We start from the raw sequence: 20,634 nt of genomic DNA, 5'->3' as shown, positions 1-20,634 counted from the left end.
TAGGAACTAGCACATCACACTACCAATATAGTTCAGTGCTCTGAGAAGGGCTCCAGGTAAGCAGGATGTGTTCCTCTGGGAATTTTATTCCAGACACGGGAATTACTTTGGGTAGGTGGTATACACAGAACTCTCTTGTTTGGATACTCTGTAAGCATGGTGATGGGTTTCTGCATGTGTCAGATATCCAGCTGATCAAAAAAAATCACAGAAGCGAATTTCCCCACTGTTCTTGCCAACCTAAGTGATTACATTGGTCGTGGCTGCTTGTGGGAATTGGTATGTGTGAATCGGTTGCCCATTCACTTACAAAATATGTAGGCACTACATTTTACAGAAAATCCTGTGAAGAAACGTGTAATTCATCAGGATGTCATCAAACGCAAAGATGATGATTATTTCTTTAGCCAATTTTTGGTCTGAATATTTAAAGATCATGAAACTTAAATATTTTCATCTCTTTCAAGCAGCCTGTGTTTGGGCCCAATATTATATGCAAAAACAGTTGATTGGGATGTTGCAACCGTGTCTGTCTTCATTCGTTTCATGCTTCATTTCCTGTCTTGAGCATTATTTTTAGCTTAGGGTGCCCATCTTTAGGAAGTATAGATTAATGGAGTCTGAGCCAACTGGCACATAAAAAGATTTTTGAGGTTTCAGGCAGGTTTGTTGTTTGTGATATTTTCCAAGAAACCGATCTGGAACAAATTAACTAAGCCCTGGGCAACTTCATCACTTCAGTAAAGTAAAAAGAAGAGCGGAATTAATTCTTCTACTGTATCTCAATGCAAAGAAAACTTTCACATTCTATGTCAATGGAGTCCCTTATCCATTCTTCTCAACGCCCAACCAAATGGTACAGCAGGAATTCTTGTCATTCTCATTTTTAGGAATGACTCAGATATTTGACAGATGTCATTCCCATGAATAAATCTCATTGTAAAATTCAAAAAAGAATTTCCAAGATTCTGTTGAAGGATCCAGAGCAGTTAAGCAGATGCATTTCATTATTGATCCTACTGCATGCCTTCCTTCTGTTTCCCCTTGCACCCAGTAATTCACAAAATGTGTGTAGAAAAAAAACCATTGTGACTTTATTGGCTGAGCAAAAATATGGTTCTTTGACTTTTTCACTCTCAGGATTATTCTACTTTTCTAGATATTGTATAGCGTCTGCTGTCCATTAGATAGCAAGGGCCAGGTTTATCACAGAGCCCTCCACAACTTATTTAAATATTGATAAAACTACTGTCTTGTCTATGTGCGCTTCAAGAAGGATCTTAATAACCAATTGACGTAGAGCCATGATTTATACCTCATTGGAAAGGTCTTGCATTTGGGAGTGACATTGGCATATTTGTTTTTGGGTATCTCATATCGTTCATGAGTTATGACTTAAAATGTATTTCAGTTTTGTGNTTTTTTGCTGCAGTTACAACTGGTGGTCACCAAGTCAAAGTAGCATCGTGTAGTTACTGACTGGTGCTGTGGCATTCTTCGTCACAGAGCACGCACGTAGCCAAGCGGTGGCGGGAACAAAATAAAGAACATGCAGAAGCTAAGCTGCGGCAACAACAACAAAATTACACTTTTAAAGCGCCTTTCACGTTGGGAGGACGTCCCAGTGATTACAAATTATACATTTATATTTATCATTATAAAGATGCCTGAGTGAAAATCAAACCTTTGAAGGATAAGTGCATCTATCTGTGTGTCGATCTATATTCCAAATTGGATGCTTTAGTTGCAAGCGAAGCTGCAATGGATACAGCTGGTACTTGATAATTTGATTATTAAGATGACGAGATAGACTGGAGCTTCTTCCTTCACTGGCAAATTTTATTCATGTTTTGAAAAGCTTCTGCCCTAAAATACATATAGAACTAAATGGAGTAGGTGGTAATATAGATTCATAAACAAAGCTTGGGAAGTCAAACGTTCATTCAACAGCTAACATGTACCTTTATTGTTCAGACTCAGATGTTCCTTGCAATACTTTTTGCTCAATATTTCAATTAGGTCAGAGAATCAAAGTTATATTATGCATTATTTGTCTCAGCAAACAGGACTATGTGGCATTGGATGTTTTGTCTAATTGAAAGGAAGCATAATGTTGATATTCACAGAGCATTAATAGTATCTAAATAGAATAAGAGTTCATGAATATATGAAACTGTTTTAGAACAGCTCATCAGTAAGAAAGATATGGGTGAACTGAGTTTTAAAATATAAACTCACCCATTTGAGCAGATTATTACTTTTTGTGGATGTTGAATCACATTCAAAGAATGGTTAAAACCTTAACTACAGTCTGTAACACGCATGTGTAATTCAGTCAGCCGTTAAGCGCACATGTGGTAGCTTGTCACTGCAGCTGGTAAGTGCGCATGTGTCGAAAGATCAGGTTGTCATTTCCCCCAATTCAGTGCATCCGGAAGTAGTGGAGGGTAGGGGAGCCGTTTTACAAGTTAGGAAGTGATTAATATTAGTAATGCAAAGAAATCTAAGTGGTTTCGATAGGACCTGATGGAACTCGGGTACATATACGACCTAGGGGATTATACGATTTATATAAAGATAAGATGTATCTCAGTTTTACTGTATTTGCAATCGATTTTAGAACTTTTGAATCCAAGGGAGAGAAAATCAATTAAAATCAAAATGTGCTTTGCTATCTTTTGATTTTAACAGATTTTCTCTTTAATACCTTGGATTCAAAAGTTCTAAAAGTTCGGTTAAATATGGGAAATCTAATTCTTATTGGATAATGTCATCCAAATAGCTTAAAATGTTATCTCGTTTTTCTTCCAGAGGATGATGTAGACCTGGAGGCACTGGTGAATGACATGAACTCATCATTCGACAGTTTGTATTCCATATGCACTACCCAATCAGAAACGGCGCCACTTATTCAAAATGGCCAACTTGGCCGTAGTCACTTGGCAAATTCAGGAACTAACTCACCGCAGTCCACATCACCAAGGCAGAAGGTGCGACGTTCTCAACCAATGCACATTCTGGCAGTCAGGTAAGGCTTTGATAGGGGGCCCGCTTTTTTTAAAACCAATTGTATTGTATCTCGTTTACTTACACTTGTGTACAAAAGATTTGATTGTCGCGTTCATTGGATAGAACTCGCCATGTCTTGATTTTTCGTTAAAAAAAAATGTGTTCATACATAATTCATCATTTATTCCTGCCTTGGAAGTGCAGCCGTTGTGTGAGAGATTTATAGGCCTGTGAAATATCTCTAAATAATCATAAAACTTCCAAGTTGATATTTGTATGATCCAATATCAATATTGCATAAAAAACATACAAGTAGCATTTACCAGCCTTGCTCCAAGGAATTCAGGACTAGAATCCTGAATTAGAACAGAAATATCTCCTTTAGGACTACTCGTTTCACACAGCACATATTCAAACATTTCAGACTGACAGGAATGTAACAGGTGACCTGTCACAGATGTTGATTGCTTTCTGTGTATCTGAAGTAGGTATACTTTATTTACCTTGTTTAACACCTTGAATACCTTTATACCATCTTCTGAAACGTCCCTTTCACTCATAGCTCTAGTACTGGAATTAGTCTTGTTGCTCTTTGCTAACCTGCATCAAGTCCTTGGGCATCATTTTTGTGTCTCAGGGACCAGAACTGTATGTTTTTACTCCACTTGATGTACGTGACATGGGATCTGAACTCAACCGATTTAGCATTCTATTTGCCTCATTTATTGCAAGTTCTACCCCGTTCATGGAGGACATATGCATTCTACTTTTACTTCCGATATGCAGTAATTTGTATTTATCTATATTGAATGTCGTTCGACAATGATTAGCCCAAGTGCGTATCCTGTCAAGTTTTTTGATAAAATCTTGACTGTCCTCTAATTGCATAATTCCCACTAGCTTGGTGATATCTGTACATTTACCCCCAGTGGAGAGTTTATTATCCCCACTAATTAAGGCCAGTCCCATTGGGGAAATTGAAACCATGATAATGGATTATCATGCAAAATGGGATGCAATTCTAACAAGAAATTATACTAGCAAGAAGTTATGCCACATTGCGCTAGAACTCCTGCGCACCCCACTCCCTCTGCACCTTTCTCTTGACTGTTTTTTTCAATATCTGACTTTTAACTTTCAGATCTGGCTCATTGACTCTCACTCACACTCACTGTGAATCCTCCCTCTTCTCTCCCTCCACCCTCTCCTCAATCTGGAAATAAAAGCTCAGTGGAAAAGATTGGCAAGAAACTCAGAATTTTGGATTTAAAAAGTATAATGTGAAGATTCCTTGTCAGCTGAGAGTCCACTTTCATGTATGCTAGTCATTCTACTTTCTACTCGTCATTCTACCAAGGGTTCTATACATTGGACATAGCTATTAACTCATGATTAACTGTGATTTTACTTCCATGTTTGGATTGTAAATGGCATTTTTTGAGAACATTTATTCCAGTGGGTAACTGACATCCAGGCCAGATGTGGCTTATCGGGTGCCCCATGTGTTGAAATTTTCCTGTTTACATTATCACTAACCAGTTCTCCATGTGCAGATGGAATATGGCAAGCTTTATATCCAAAAAAAACTTGCAACATCTGAGAAGGAGTCTAAACAGTTTGATGCCTAGATAGGATCAGGCCTAAAAACATTATAAATTTTCTGGCTATAGCTAAGTATCTGGTTTGGTTTAATGTAAATAACACTGTGCACATATTGAAACTGTTGTAGCAGTCAGCTTCTATAAGAAACACCAACATTGTTTTTTGGCTATTGTAAGGTTAAACTGAACTAACTAAATGACAGACCATCTGGTCCAACAAAGAAAGTCATATTTTCAGACATGCCTTTTACCACCATAGAACTATTGGACCCTTGGAAGTAAAGCACCAGAAAGAAAATGCAGTATTTCAGAAGTTCTGCTTTACTACACCTTTCATTTAACACTTTACATCAAACTCATAGAAATCACCACAGATTTTTTTCATACTTGTAGTGGACCACTCCTCCGTATTTACATGCAAACAGGCCTTGTGATGTCATTCATAGGCATGGAGTTCACTTCCATATGTATGTGAAGATACCTGACTACCTCTGCTTCTACTTTGATTCTAAGACCACTACTGTTCTTGCAGACTCCTTATCAAACATCAAGTCCTGGAGGAGACTTCTTTCTTCAACTTCAACTAAAACTATGCTGCTTCAGTGCTTTGGCTAGTACTTATGACATGAAAAACGTTGTATAGATGTAATTTGTTGGCCCTGCCACTGACTACTCAGCTATGACATTCACCTCTGTCCCATCCTCACGCCCAGTTCAGTTGAAATCCTCATCATGCCTTCATCACCTTCTGATGACTTCTCCAATGCCTTCCTAGCTGGCCTTCCCAGGCTAACCCTTCACAAGCTAAAGTTCATCCAAAACTATCCTTTCCCTACCAGGCTCTATAAGCCCATCACCCCATCCTCACAAGGCTCCTCTGGCTACTCTCCTCTCAGTTAATTGATTTCAAGACCTTTTTTTAAAAACTTTGAAATGCCTGCACATCCTTGCCATACCCTGCTTAGTGATCTCCTGCAGTTCTGTCTCCCACCAATCCTTCCACTAAGCCAACTCTGGCCTACTGTATGTCCGCTGTGAGTTGTTAATAAAATCAATAATGTTGAATTTGTATAAACCTTGGTTAGGCAACTGGTGGATAATGCTACAGAGGTGGAAGAAAGCTGAACGGATAAGAGCCCAGATATGTTTAAAGGACAAGCACTGACTGGCAAGCTTTTCTGCTACTTGTCCAGCTTGGACCACCTTACCCGTTAAGGCTTTGGCTTGCAGGGTTAACAGGAACTGGGCGGGATGTCCCCCCCTGCCCCCAGTGACTGGTCTGTCCTCCCAGGTCCTGTTGATGAGCCAGGCTATATTATGTGCCACCATCAGCAGTGCCCAGGAGTACTGCCTGGCTCAGGAACTCGACTCCCGAGACCACCACAGAGGGCTTGATTCTGACATTCCGTTGCCAGGCATGTCATCTTGAAGCCAGTTCAACTCCCTGCCACCCAGGAGGATGAGCATAAATAGACTTTTCTACTTGTTTCTACTTATTGGGGAGTCTGACACACAAGAATTCTCACTTTTTCCTTGGAAATATAATCATAATTCATCATTATTTTAAGACATAAGCTTATAACGTATATGCTTTAATGATAACTGTCCAGTATTCAAGAATTTGTTTTCCTACTTGATCACAAGAAATATTACTTGGTGTTCAAAATCATATGTAATAATCATAGGGGCTTGCTCTCTTTTATTTTAAATATAAATGATGTGAAAAGACATATGCTTATAACTATAAATTATTATGTGCCTAAAACAGCAATTGAAAGAATGTAAATAATGATGCCTTTGGAAGATGTCATCAGGACCCACAGACGAGGGGAATTAATCAAAATGTACATGAAGGAGCCCCTTTTGTGAGGCATTATGAAATTGGCTGGGCTCCTTACCTGTTTTATTCATTACTAAAATAGCCATCCAGTCCAATTCCATTTTAAAGTATCCAATTCAGGTTTTTAATATCAGGTGTTTAAGTGCACCAGTTTCATTAGTTCTATCAACTGGCTGAGGAATCTGGTTCTATGAATAGTGAATAAGTCTTTGTCCTGTAGTATTTCATATTTTGTAGAAGATCAGCTGAATTCAAAGTTAAACTGATTTTACAAAGAAGCAATTTGGATTCTCTATGATCTTGTATCCTATTCATTAACACTAGGCACAAATTCAGTCCATTTTGTGTTGCATCTTTTGTTCCATTTTTTCAGTCACTCATGATTTCTTCTGATTATCAGATTTGGATCATAGACTTCTCATACCATCATAATGTTGGATGTAACTAGTATTGGGGAGGCTGTTACTGTTGACTTTCCTTTCAACAAGGAAGAAATCAAATTGTGTACAGTCTTTTTGTCAAGTATATAGATAAACATGTTGTAAATAATCACAAGAAGTCAAATTTAGATGTTGACAGGAAATTGAACTTCCTAACAAACAGTCACATTCTGTGTTTCAGTCTATTTTAACCGTGTTGCATGAAACCTTATATCTGAAAATAAAGACTCGAGCATCCAAATCTGGTCCTGTTAATTGTGAGAACTCATTTTACGGAACATTGTTGAAATACCCAGAGACCAAACCTGACTATATAGACTTCGATCAGCCTAAACTAATTTTTTCCAGCACCTTGACAGTTCTTTCATGGAATATCAGGAAGCCTTCTAGTGAAGGTTTGAAATGATTCATACCAGATTTGGTTTCTTCCAAACTAGTTCTGTATGTGTTGGGCTAAATCTCTGCTCAAAGGAATGCAGAAATCATTAGAAAGAAATCCTATCTACAAGATGTCTAAAATTGAAATGCGACAGTAATCCTTACAACAGACATTAAATGATACTTGAGTGGGTAGATACATAGTTGCATAGATTAGAGAAGGTGTGACATACAAATTGAAAGAACATCAGCCTAGATATATGTCAATTTATGACTAGGGTTAGGAAGATATTTAGGCCAACCTGCTAAATTATAGGCATCTTTTCCTCCAGTCTGTGGGGATCAGTGGTCTTAAAATACTTGTACTTCTTTCTTCTCCCCTATAATTCATGACTCATTCTGTCCCGAGACTTTGAATATGTTTGGATTACAATTATGTTAGTGCTAAGCAAGAACTCAGAAGATGAAGAGATTTTCAGTTGCAGTTAACAAAGTCTAGTTTAGTGGTGGTTGTGAACTAGGTTTGAGTAAGTCTATGATTATATGTGGTCATTTGAGATCATCAAAGTGAGGGAATCCTTTCTAAAATGTTAATTGGGCCCAAAATAAAATGGAAGTTTTTAAAAATGACTATTTTCTTATTAATATACATCTGAAGAGATGATCATGGAGACGGGCATCCAAAAGTAAATTACTAAATTACCTTTTTCTTTTGTGTCGACTTGGCTGAATCATTGAAACCAAATCCAAAGTATCTTATTTGTAATTTTCACATACAGAAGACTCCAGGAAGAAGAACAGTTTCGTACATCATCTTTGCCTACTATCCCAAACCCTTTTCCAGAGCTTTGTAGTCCTGCCAGCTCACCAGTGTTGACTCCTGGTTCGGTGCCTCAGAGTCAACCTCCCCACAGCCATGTGAGTATCCTTCACTTAAAATACAAACGCCTTTCAAGATACAGTATTTAAGTAAAGCCTAACTCAGTCTTAACTGGTATACATTTATATAGTGTAGCATTCTTACGAGCTAAATTCTTGAACGTCAAGACGTATTAAAATATTAAGTTGGTATGTTTAGCTTTTATTGAAAGTATTCTAGTAGAACTCCTTTATAATAATCCTTGCATTTGATATTGTGCCTTATCACGCTTCACAGAATATATTGTAAAGTGAATTGACTATTTTGTGGGTGAAACGCAGCAGCCAATTGCACACAACAGTGTCCCACAAACAGTTATGGATTGAATGACCAATTCATTTTTTTTATAAAAAAAAGAATTATTACCCCCGGAAAAGCGATCCGCCAATCAACTAACAACCGGGTTTCTACTTGCTGCTGGATAATCAGAGGCTTGTGGAGTAAGGAAACTTGCCCAACATTTCGCCCTACTCAGGAATCGAACCCAGTTCTCTTGCTTACGAAACGAATGCTCTAACCACTGAGCTACTTTATAGTAACTCCTTTATAAGTGGACCAATGAAATTCCAACCTTATGATGGGACTGCATCACTGTTTTGTGCTTTCACATTTATTTTGTATGCATGCTGCTCGGTGGCTCTTTCTGAGTGCCAGCCAGCTCCCGCACTAAAAATGTCTGACTTCCAGCTCATCAGATTGCCTCCGTCACTTATATGCAGTGTGCAGCATGTGATGTCACTGATGACCTTGAAGTCGGTCATTGCTAGCATGGGGACAGGCTGGCTATTTAGATTTTTTGGTGGGTAAATGTTGGGTCTCTACTTCGAGCACACTATACGTGAACTTGTGTTATAAATGGGTTTCATCTGTAGTTTGGCTTAAACATTACAATCAAACATTAGCAAAATCTATTTCAATAACTTCTACATGCAACTAAAATAGCTCCAGACACCACCAGGGAGAATTTATGTAGTTCTTGACTTCAGTTGCAGCAATATTCTAGGCTAAATTGGCTCCAAAGCTATTATCGATTCGGATTGATGGTTATTTTAGCGCTTAGCCGCAACAGTGTTTCTCAAGAAAAATGCAAATGCTGAGAATCAAAACATGTAAATCTATGGTTGTATAGAAAATCAGAGTACAACATCAAGGAATAACAGCCAAATTACATTTGTATAGCGCCTTTCACGTCCGGAGGACATCCCAAGGTGCTGGAAAGTAAAGGGGGGTTTTGGCAAATCCATATTGGCATTGTGCATCATGATTTATTAGATTCTGGATTTGAGTGGCATACTTTCGATTTTATTCCCCTGCATGAAAGACCTCTGTTCCAATAGTCAGATCAGATTCTTAGCTTGTTTCTGTACAGATTCCACTTGATATGTTGAATTTTGTGGGGCAGGACATAGAGATTGTTGACGGTGAATGCTTTATGGGTTTTCCAATTGGTTCTTTGATTTTAAAATCCTATTCCATTCAGCTCCATGTAGCAGCAATTTCATTTCCCACGATGTCATTCCTTCAGGTTTGTAGGAAGAATACTCTTTATTTTCCAAATTTATAATAACACTGGGAGAAGCTCTCNTTTTTCAAGTTGTGTTATTATTTTGCATCCATTTGAACAGACAGCAGAGACCTAGGTTTGTCTGAACGAAAGCACTTCTCCTATGATTATGCTCTGCTCGCTCAACACTGCGTTGGAGTGTCCAGATTGCAGGACAGTTCTATTGTTTGCAGCATCTCTCTAAACATAAAGACAATCATGTGATTAATATGTGGTTGGTGCAGTGCATATTGCATTATCACCACCTTTCAGGAAAGAATGCCCTCAAGCAAGGTAAAAGGTCTTTCTACCCATTCTACTGCGGTTATTTTGGATTTAGTGGGCTAGAGGTACGCATGGAGAATATGTGAAGCAATATATTTCCATCATTGTCTTGAACTAACAGGTTCAAGTAATGTTATTTTAAGTAGAGCCATCCTTCCACCATTCACCTGCTGAACCACCCTTTTCATTCTGCGGGTCTATTTATTTCAGGCCACAGGCTGTCCCCCTTCATTTGTTAATGACATTATTAAGGGAACCCGTAAATCCCTCTACACATGGTTTACATGCAATTTACACATAGTGATTACTAAAGAACTTGCATTTTATGGTGAATATCCCATCATGTCAATGAATGTCCTGAAGTAAGTAGCCAGTCATTTTCTGAAGTGTAGTAACTGTTTGTTGACAAGCATTGCAGTTAATTGCATCTGCAAGGTTAGAATGCACATGCATATACACATAAAATAAAATTTACATAATAACAGTTGCACTTATGTAGTGCTTTACACAATGTGAGGACATCCCAAAGCCCTTGACAGTTGCCATGAAATAAACCATAGTGTATAATCTTAAATCTGCTCAATACAGATAATGCAAAAAAAATTGGAAATTTAATGAATAATTGCTTCTTTAAGTAACTTTCAGTTTTGCCCTTTTTGGTCAGCCCGGTGTCTGACACATGCGAAAACCCATGCATAAGAGTCTCCAAACCAAACTGAGATTTCCATGCATCCAGATGGAAATTCCAGAAATAGATTGTTGGAATGGGAATGCCCAATCTCTCCCTGGAGGGACACATCATGCTTATCTAATTCCGTAAAGCATTAGGCACATGTTCGCTGGAGCCAAGGCTTGAGGACCCCAGATTGTGCGTTGAGGTACTGATAATCTTAACCAGCTAAAACCCTATAGCTTGCCATCAATTTCAAGATCCTCACCCTTGTATTCAAGTCCCTGCACTCCTCTGCACCCCCCTACCTCTTTGACCTCTCTTCTCAAAACAGTACCCGTTGCCTCCATTCCTCCGGGTCTGGCCTCCTCTTCGCCCCCCGAGTCCTCCGCTCCATCCTCGGCAGCCGTGCCTTCAGCCACTATGCCCCGAGGCTCTGGAACTGCCTTCCTCACTCCCTTCATCTCGCTCCCTCCCTTCCCATTTTCAGGTCTCTGCTGAAGATCTTTCTTTTTGACTGCGCCTTTGGTCACCTTCCTCCCCCTGGCTCAGTACCGGGATCCGTTACTGTAAAGCGCTCTGAGACGCCGTCTGGCGTGGAGGGCGCTATATAAATCCAAGTTGTTGTTGTTGATAGTACTGTTTGGCAAGCTTTCCCGCTGCTTGTCCAGCTAGGACCACCCTACACATTAGGGATTTGGCTTGCAGGGTTAACAGGAGCTGAGTTGGACAAGTCCCTGTCCCAGTGACTGATCTGCCACTCAACAAGTCCTGCCGATGAGCGAGGCTGGCTGTGTTGTCATCAGCAGTGCCCTAGAATATTGCAGACGTAAGAGGTCAAATTGTGGAAATGTTGGTATTGGTTCTTTTCTTGTATTGAAATTCTTTTAAAGAAATAGATTAAGGACATGTAAAATCTTTGTGAGATTAACTTTATTGTGAATGTTTAAAATTAAAAGTCTGAAGCTACTTTTGCAATTGATGTTCTGAGAAAACATAAACCTCATATAACCGCATTCCAGATGGAAAACCGTATGTTTTACATTATTGAGAATAAATTAAATATGCTGCGGCATAGTTTATGATGAGATGGTTATTAGTTATCAAAGCACTGAAAATGAATCTTACTAAAATGAAGTTGTATGGACTGCAGAGGAAATACAGTAAACTTCTCATAACTCAGCATTCCAAGGGAAAAGGGCTCATTGACTAATTATCTACAGTGGCTAGTTGGGCCAGGAAAATTCCAGAGATAGATTGTTGGAATGGGAATGCCCACTCTCTCCCTGGAGGGACACATCATGGAAAGTGTTAGGCGCATGTTTGCTGGAGCCAAGGCTTGAGGACCCCAGGGGCACTGGTATTGCTGCAGGCGCTTGGTGGAGGTTGGATGCACATGCTCAGATGCTTTGTGGAGCCTCCAGTCTATTGGAGGCCCGTTCTATCCTGTCTTAGGAGCCTGTGATCTATTAGAGGGCTGTGCTGTGGCCTCCTGCCCTATAGTGTGGGATGTAGGGCAGAGGCTACGCATAGCCCTCCAATAGACCAGAGGCCTCTGCAATGCATCTGAGCTTGTGCATTTAACCTCCACTGAGCACCCACAACAGTCACAGGATAGGACAGGAGACCTCTGTGATGGAAGATGTCATCTTTTAGCATCTTATCCAATCAATTTTACAATGTAAGTACTTATAATAATTTCTAGAGTGTGACTAGTTGTGTCAAATGGATGACAAGTAAAGCAGAGGCTTTTATTAACATTTTGCATGGGCAGCGGTTGGGATATTAAGTAATAATGATAAGTTAAGCCAGGGTTGAGTTATCTGGAGTTTACTGCAACTTACAGTAATAGAATTTAACTGGACAAAACACTAAAGATTTTCTCATTTGCGGGTTTGCTCTGTGCTAATGTCTAACCTCTATATTTTTGCAAAAGTTTTATTTAAAAAAAAACAAATGTTAAGTTTGTTTGTGCGACCTGTAACAGGAGCAAATAATCAAATGGATTTTGGGTTAAATGTTCTAGGTTCATGTTGAATTTTGCACTATAATTGTAAGCTAAGAAATAGCTAAGAGATAGAAAACAGAACTACCACGCCCTGTTCAAAGTACTTCCCCAACCTGTCTTGGAAAAAAAAATATTTGAATACAGTAATGTCTATTTTTCAGGCTTGCGAAGACTTCCCTTTAATGATGCTGCTCTGTCATGTCTGTTATGGGGAAGAGGCCTATGCATCCAGCTACGTTTGAGTCTAATAGAGTAGCAAACAAGAGATCATCATAGAAAACCTCTATTGAGGACACTGTGTAGTGAATTCAGGGCTCTGTTCTAGGTCTCCGACTGTTCAAACTGTTCATAAATGACTTGGGAGAGACTTACTACAATACAGTTATACAATTTACATTTAAATAGTACTTTGCCCATTGGAAGGATGTCTCAAAGTGCTTTACACAGCTGGCTATTCAGCTGAGCTTGGGAAGGGAGGGGTGGAGGGGAGATTCCAAAAACACGCTCAAAGACGTACGTCTTAAGACGGGCTTTAAAAGTCGAGAGGGAGGTGTGGGGCACACACGTGCCAAGATGCAATATGACATTTTGCTGATGATTCCAAAGTATGTGGGATATGACTAATATAAATTAGATAACATTCATTTTGCAGAAAGAGTAAACTATTGGTGACTTTAATGAGGACTGTGACTGCTATGGGTGGAGGGCTCAAGCAGGGAGTGGAGGAAAAGGTTCGCGTGAAATTCAATGGCAACTACAGGTGGCAGGACTTTGGAGAGAAAGGGGAGGTTGGAGAGTTTTTTTTACTCAGAGGAAAATTATTACAATTGCCGAGGCATCAATACTCAAAATATTCTTCCAACTACATGCAGCAAATAGCAAGTGTTAAAAGCTGTAAATCCAAAAGCCGAGCATTATGATCGCAATGTCTTTGACATTCCCTCTTTGAACCCCTCCAATCCGGCTTCAGTGCTGCCCACAGTACATAAACAGCCCTGGTCAAATTCACTGATGACATTCTGAACATCTGTGATCAGGGCTCCCTCTGCCTCCTTGTCCTCCTCTACCTCTCTGCGCCTTCGTCACTGTCGACCACTCCATCCTCATACACCGCTTCTCCTCCTTACTCAATCTTCGCAGACCTGCCCTTGCCTGGTTCGATTCTTATCTCTCTCACCGTCTCCACTTTGCTGCCTCTAACAGTTTCTCCTCCAGCCCCCGCACTGTCACGTCTGGCGTCCCCCAGGGCTCTGTCCTTGGCCCTCTCCTCTTTAATATCTACATACCTCACCCCTCAGGCCACTGAAACTTGTTCATGCCTTCATCACCTCCAGGCTCGATTATGCAAACGCCCTGTTCGTCGATCTTCCCAACTCCTCCCTCCACAGGCTGCAGATAATCCAAAACTCTGCAGCCCGTGTCCTCTCCCGCACCAAACTCGGGACACCATCTCCCCCATTCTCGCCCGACTCCATTGGCTCCCTATCCTTCAGAGGATCCAGTTCAAAATCCTGGTCCTCACCTACAAAACCCTCCATGGCCTCGCCCCACCCTACTTCTGTGACCTCCTAACCCCCTACAACCTCTCCGCTCAGCCGGCTCCGGCCTGTTCCACGTCCCCCAACCCACCCGCCCCATCATTGGCAGGAGAGCCTTCAGCCACTCTGCCCCCAACCTCTGGAACTCCATCCCCCAATCACTCTGCCTCACCATCTCCTTCAGGTCCGCCTCAAAACCCTCCTCTTCGACCATGCTATTGGTAACCCCCCTCCCCTCCCTTCTCCCCCCTGACCCCAGCTCGGGTCTGAAAAGCTATACACTGTCCAGCGCCTTGGGACATCCTCCCAATGTGAAAGGCGGTATACAAATGTAATCTTGTTGTTGTTGACATGACACAAAGAAACTCTAAATTCCTCCAAGGGACAATGAATTATTTTCATGATACCCCAGCAAATCTCAACTATCTACTATATTGCTTCTGATTACAAACAAGTAAGTATCTGTTTGCTTCAGTGCTGTGTGATACAAAATGATGGGTATAAAGTCTGTAATTACCCATGTGAAAAAAAATAGTTTTTTGATTGTGGTGGAGAACAGGCACTTTTGGAAGGATAAAAATATTTGATGTTATCCTAGGAAGCTTTTGTGTAGATACTCGAAAATCTGATTATCATTTTGGCTAAAAAATGTGGAAATAAAAAAATTGTCTCAAAAAACAACTATCATGAACCTCTGTAAGGGTTTCAAAACTATTAAGTATGTAGGAATATATAATATAAGAACATATGAAAACAAGAATAGGAGTAGCCCATCATGCCAGTTCCACCAGTTTTTAGATCTAGGTAGATCTTTTAATCCTGATTACAAAACGTTTTGCAATATAAGCCTTTTAATACATCAGGGAACCAAACATCTATCTTAAACATCCCTTTTGATTCTGCCTTCTGGGGAGCACCATTATACATCTTGCTAACCTCTAACTGTCTTAGCATTGATTTTAAGGCCATGCTACCTTATTTAGAAACTATAAATAGGAAGGATTATCCAGTATCTAACCTGTCAATTCCTTTCATTATTTAAATACATCAATCAAATAATTTCTTAACTGTTTTTACTGTAAGGAATATAACCTCAGTCTATCAGGCTTCAGCATTGCTCAGCCCTTTCAACCTAGGTATTTGTCTTGTGGGTCACTGTACACACTCCAAGGCTAGGATATCCTTTCAAAAATGGGATGCCCAAATTGATCAAAGTATTACAAATATGGTCTGACCAGCATTTCATATAACTGGAGAAGCACCTCCTTATACTCCAGCACATGGAGCTTCACTATAAAACAGTGGTCGAGGTTCATAAAATCCCAACACATGCTGTCTTGAGGCTATGATAGCTGGTTTAACAGCACATGCATAACCAGCCGAATTGCTTCCTGAGCATATGCAGATTAGGAACTTGATGACCTGGAAGTTGGCTGTTTTTAATGCATAAAAGCTAAAATGACTGACTTCTGGGTCATCTGGTTGCTGCAGACATCGCTCCCTGTGTACTGCACCTGCACAACATACAGGAAGTAATGTCAATAGCCTTGTGTTTCGGAAATCAGTCGCTTTCACCTAAGAGTTGGCATGCATACGGGTAGCAAGCATGCTGACTGCACGTTTGTGCAATGAAATGAGGTTCATATTGTAACCAGTTTATAACTATTAGTGCTATAAATAAGTGCCTTTTAATGGGTGCAGCACTGTGTGTATGGTTCCTGTTTGTTTGGTATGCATCTTCCCTGGAGGGACGTGCCCAGTTTACCTGATCCTGGAGAGCTGAGGCTGATGAGAGCCAAGGCCTCGGGATACTAGAATGTCCATTGGAGTCCTGTTAGAATTAACCACTAACATACCATTGGCAAGCTTTTTGCTTCCTCCAAGCTAGGGCCACTTTACACATTAGGTTGTTCGCTTGCAGGATTAACAGCCACTGAGTTAGAAGAATCCCTGTTCCCAGGTTAAGTCAGGTTTGTAAACCTAGCAATGGGTTTGAAGCATCTTCATTTTTCGTAAACACGCCTCTCCTAGAATTGCCTCCAACTCTTATATTGTTTCTCTTCAACTGTTACTGAATGCATTAAACTGAATGTAACATCATCTTTTGATTTTGGAAGCTTCATAATGCAGTTTTCCAAATTGCATGCATGAGAATCGCCACTAGAGGATGCTTGAACATCAGTTAACCAAAGTAAAATTTTGTGATACAAAATACATTTTCTTTATATCCAGATAAATTGACTCCTGAAGGTTTTAGTAAATTAGCTTTTCTGTTTTTTGGTCAGCCGGGTATCTGACACATGCAGAAACCCATCACCGAGCTTACGAGTATCCAAACCAAGCTGAAAATTCATGCATCCCACCTACACGTGGAAATCCCAGAGATAAATTGTTGGAATGGAATGTGCGCTCTCTCCCTGGAGGGTCATATCCTGCTTTACTAATTCTGGAAAGTATTAAGCGCAGGTTGGCAAGTGCCAAGGCATTGGTACTGTTGGAGTCTAACCAGCTAAAATCACATAGCTTGCCATTAAATGGAGATCATTAATGATACATTTAGATTGATCTGAATGAATTGAATACATATGTATCTCCTGTTATACAACTTTACAAAATTGCTAATGCATCCTTAATCAATATCAATGTGTAGTGATCTGAATGGCATCATATGTCTTAACACTGTTCATATTTGTGACAACAAATGTCTTAAAACCTATTCTCATATGTGACTTGAGTTTTTCTGTAACATTGTTGGTGTGTATACAATTTTACAGAAAAACTGAAGCACTGAGAAACTTCAACATGACAAAGCGCTATATTAAATGCAAGGAATATTGTGTCATGCTGAACATGCAACCTCTGCTCTTGTAGTAATTTAATGTTGATATTAATGGCATGCATTTGAATCTGCATTTTAGGTCCTATTATTGATCCAGGTCTGAATAGTAACACGCTTTGTTTTCTTCTAGTTTAAAAAAAACTAAAAGGGTTAACTATTGCAAAATTAAATAAATTGTGTACCGTTTGCTAGTTTGTAAAATCAGGGCTCTAGTTTCTCTTAACTAAATGTCCTCAGATGAATAATAATATATAATATCATTTAATATAACGCATTATCACGTCTTTGAGACATCTCAAGCGATACTTACTATATTTTACGTGAGTTAATCAGTAAATTTTTAAAACATTTTTGATCAGAATTGAATTTTTAAAACACAATTTTTGGGGGGCATTCACATTACAATGGGTGCACATTTCTAGTATCAGCATTGCAGTGAGGCAGGTTTTGGGATGTGTGCACATGGCCATTGTTGGGCACTGCACCCAGGTAGATTTTGGGTTGTGCATGTTAAATTGTTTAAAATAGTTCCTTTTTTTTTACAGAATTTGCCTTTTTTTTGACAATATAGATCCCAATTCTCCCAAGTCCTTATTTTGTGAATGAAAATTGACTAATAGTCTTTCCAGATGAAGTTTACCATGAATTCAGAGTTGATTTCAGATAGATGAAGGTTTAACCCTCCTAAGTCATAATTTTTTGTGTGATTCTATTGGGGTTGGATCAACTCTTCAAACTAGATGTGCAGAGCTGCCCGACTGCTATATAGGCATCCGATTTTCTTAAAAGTAAAATAGTAGCATGTTGTAAAGTTACATCCTTTGTAAAAGTAATAGTACATAATTGCTAGCTGACTGAAACCAATCATTATTGCTGCAGGCAGCTAAACCTGAAGTTGCTGGAATCCAGTACTAAGGAGTGGAGAGGAAGTTCCAGTGCTTAAATTGTATTTTGATGACATCAGCTACTATAAGCCACCCATTGTGTGGGATAATTGGCAAACATAGCAAATTCTACGTTTGCCAATTATTCACTATAAAATAAATTACTAAAGTGTTCCTTTTGTCTATTAATATAAACGTGTGCAATTTTGAATGATATCATGTGCGGGATCTTAAAAATTCTTTAAGGTTTTTTGGGCCGACAAAGTAAACGAGAACACTAATAGTCAGTGTGGGAAATGATTGCATCAGGCAGAGGAGGCTCAGTGATTGGTCAGGGTGTGTGATTCACTGCTTAAGTGACTGTGTAATCCTATGTGAAACTCGAGTCTGTAAGTATTCAAACAAAAATGAATCCACTGTTTTTGTTTTCTTTGTACTGTACCTGGTTTATATGATGGATACAGTAATTCTTTGATAATATTTTTAATGTGTAACTTTGCTGAAAGGGATTGAAAGAAACAAGATTATCTCTAAAGCATCGAGTTTAATTTTAAAATGCCATCCTGTTCACTGAACAGCTGCCTTTTGCAAACTGAGGTAAGGTATTCAAAGTGAAGTACTATACCTTCAGGATGTCATTTAAATTTCTGATCTCATGTTGATTAAGGGAGTTTCTGAGCAGAAAATGTTGAAAATAGAAATGGTGAATAAAACTGTTTGCCTAAATGCAGTATGTTGTAGAGCTCATAAATTGATTGATTGGAAGAGGGGCAGATACGGATAGTTCTTGAATTATTTTGGGTGGAAATAAATTATGTGGGAATTATTCATCTGCTAATTCACATTTAAACTAGTTTTAAGTTATTTTCAGTCACTAGAAACCCAATTGATAACATTCATTTGTGTATAGGTTGAATTAGTTGACATATTTACTTTAAAGACTGCTTATTCATGTTGTTCCAATATGTACATTACTTCCCAATGTGTTACATTGGTGTTCAGCGGTAAATCATTCTTTTTCAGGTTATCAAAGTTTTTAGTGAAGATGGAACAAGCAAAGCAATCGAAATTCCTTCAGACATAACAGCCAGAGATGTCTGCCAGCTACTAATTTATAAATGTCATTGTGTTGATGACAACAGCTGGACTTTAGTAGAACATCATCATCATCTGGGTCTTGGTAAGAATCTTATATCAAATGGGTGTAGGGGAAATGTTAATATTCCATTTGAAACCCTAAACATGACTAATTTGTTTTTATAAATTGTATATTGCTGGTCCACCATGTTCCCATATTGTATTTAAACCTGCTAAAGTTAATGAGGAGGTAAGCTATAACAAGGCACAGCTCTTATTTTTTTTAAAAATTGACCCACTGGAATTCTACTCTAGAAATAGATCACATTGGAATGGAACTCCTACGGGTAGACATGAAGGGCTTCTGGTTTTTGACATCCCCATTGTGTGGCTTAAATTTCTTATGAAGACATCTAATTAAGAAATAATGCAAATTATACCCCATATTATAGTCAAGAGTTCTTGTTTTGCATTTTAGTTAAATATTATTTTATTTTAGTTTGTTCCAAATTTAGAAGCAGCTCTAATTCTTTCTTACATACCTTAAAATTATTTTATCATGCAGGACGAGATGCCAGCAGTACTTCTTGCGCATGCACAGCATGCAGGAAGTGATGGTGGCAACCTGATGACCTGGAAAGCAGCCATTTTTTCACACTTTTTTGGCAGGGTTCTGAGCTCCAGGACCCATACAACCACCTTAGAAGCAAACTTACTGTTTAATTGTTTTAGTTCTGGTAGTATATAGGTCAGTTTTTAGGTGTGTTAATAGTTTAAGTGTGCATTATCAGGGAATGGTAATTAAGCCCAAACCTTATCAATAGTTCTTCCTACATTTGGTGTGAGCCTCATGTATGAAATTGCAATCTCTCATCTTTTACCTCAGGATTGTGATCTTGCATCATTGCAGGTCCCACTTGTATGGCCTGTACTGGGAATTTAACTTTGTTAAAAATATAAATCTCAAAGGCTGCAGTTTCAGGTTGCTGTTCCCCTCTTAATCGACTTTTGTTTCAAAAATGTAAAACCTTGAGGTTTATTTCTTCTGGTGTTCATAAAAACATCTTAGAAGCAGACGTGTGCTCTAGTGAGGCATATTATTATACTTTTTGAGGTTGTAGCAAATGCTACCACCTCCAAAATTTTCCTGCCAGTTCAAATTCATATTTTAATGTTCAAGCTCAACATCAAAGATGTGGTTAATAATATTCAGTGCGTATAAATCTGACAAATGTGTATCAACAGCCTCCACAATCCAATGGTGCTTGAATGTGTAAATCTGGTTGTAGTATTTGACATATGTTAAAGAAAAGGAGCAGGCTGCTTGCATCCCTAAACTGAACTTTGGACCAATTCAGAATGGGCCTTCAGAAGTGTTCGGTACCTTTTAGCATTTTTCGATACTCAAAAGATTAAAACATTATTAAATCTTGCATCGCCAATATGTCTTTATAAACACCCATTCCATGCATCACTCTTGGAATGTAATGCAAGGGGAGACTATTTCCTACTCCTGTTGAAGCAGATTTCTTAACTACTATTCGTTTGGGTGAGGTGTTAAACCAAGGTTCCATCTGCCTGTTTCGGGTGGATGCTAATGATC

The 20,634-nt window shown here is 39.1% G+C and overlaps 1 protein-coding gene across 3 annotated transcripts in view; it reads left to right on the top strand.

Annotated features, from left to right (window-relative positions):
* The window catches only part of LOC103181196 (growth factor receptor-bound protein 10), an 82,929-nt gene that overhangs the window by 45,415 nt on the left and 16,880 nt on the right, over positions 1 to 20,634 (top strand). For all 3 annotated transcript variants that reach the window (XM_007897492.2, XM_007897490.2, XM_007897491.2), the window contains 3 exons: positions 2,812 to 3,028; positions 8,048 to 8,186; positions 18,978 to 19,134. In XM_007897492.2, the coding sequence (XP_007895683.1) occupies positions 2,847 to 3,028; positions 8,048 to 8,186; positions 18,978 to 19,134 (478 nt within the window). In that variant the 5' untranslated portion in view covers positions 2,812 to 2,846. The remainder of the gene's footprint in view (positions 1 to 2,811; positions 3,029 to 8,047; positions 8,187 to 18,977; positions 19,135 to 20,634) is intronic.

This window comes from Callorhinchus milii, unplaced genomic scaffold (assembly GCF_018977255.1).
Source record: "Callorhinchus milii isolate IMCB2004 unplaced genomic scaffold, IMCB_Cmil_1.0 Scaffold2, whole genome shotgun sequence".
NCBI classification, from domain to species: Eukaryota; Metazoa; Chordata; class Chondrichthyes; order Chimaeriformes; family Callorhinchidae; genus Callorhinchus; species Callorhinchus milii.
This window is presented reverse-complemented; position numbering and strand designations above follow the sequence as displayed.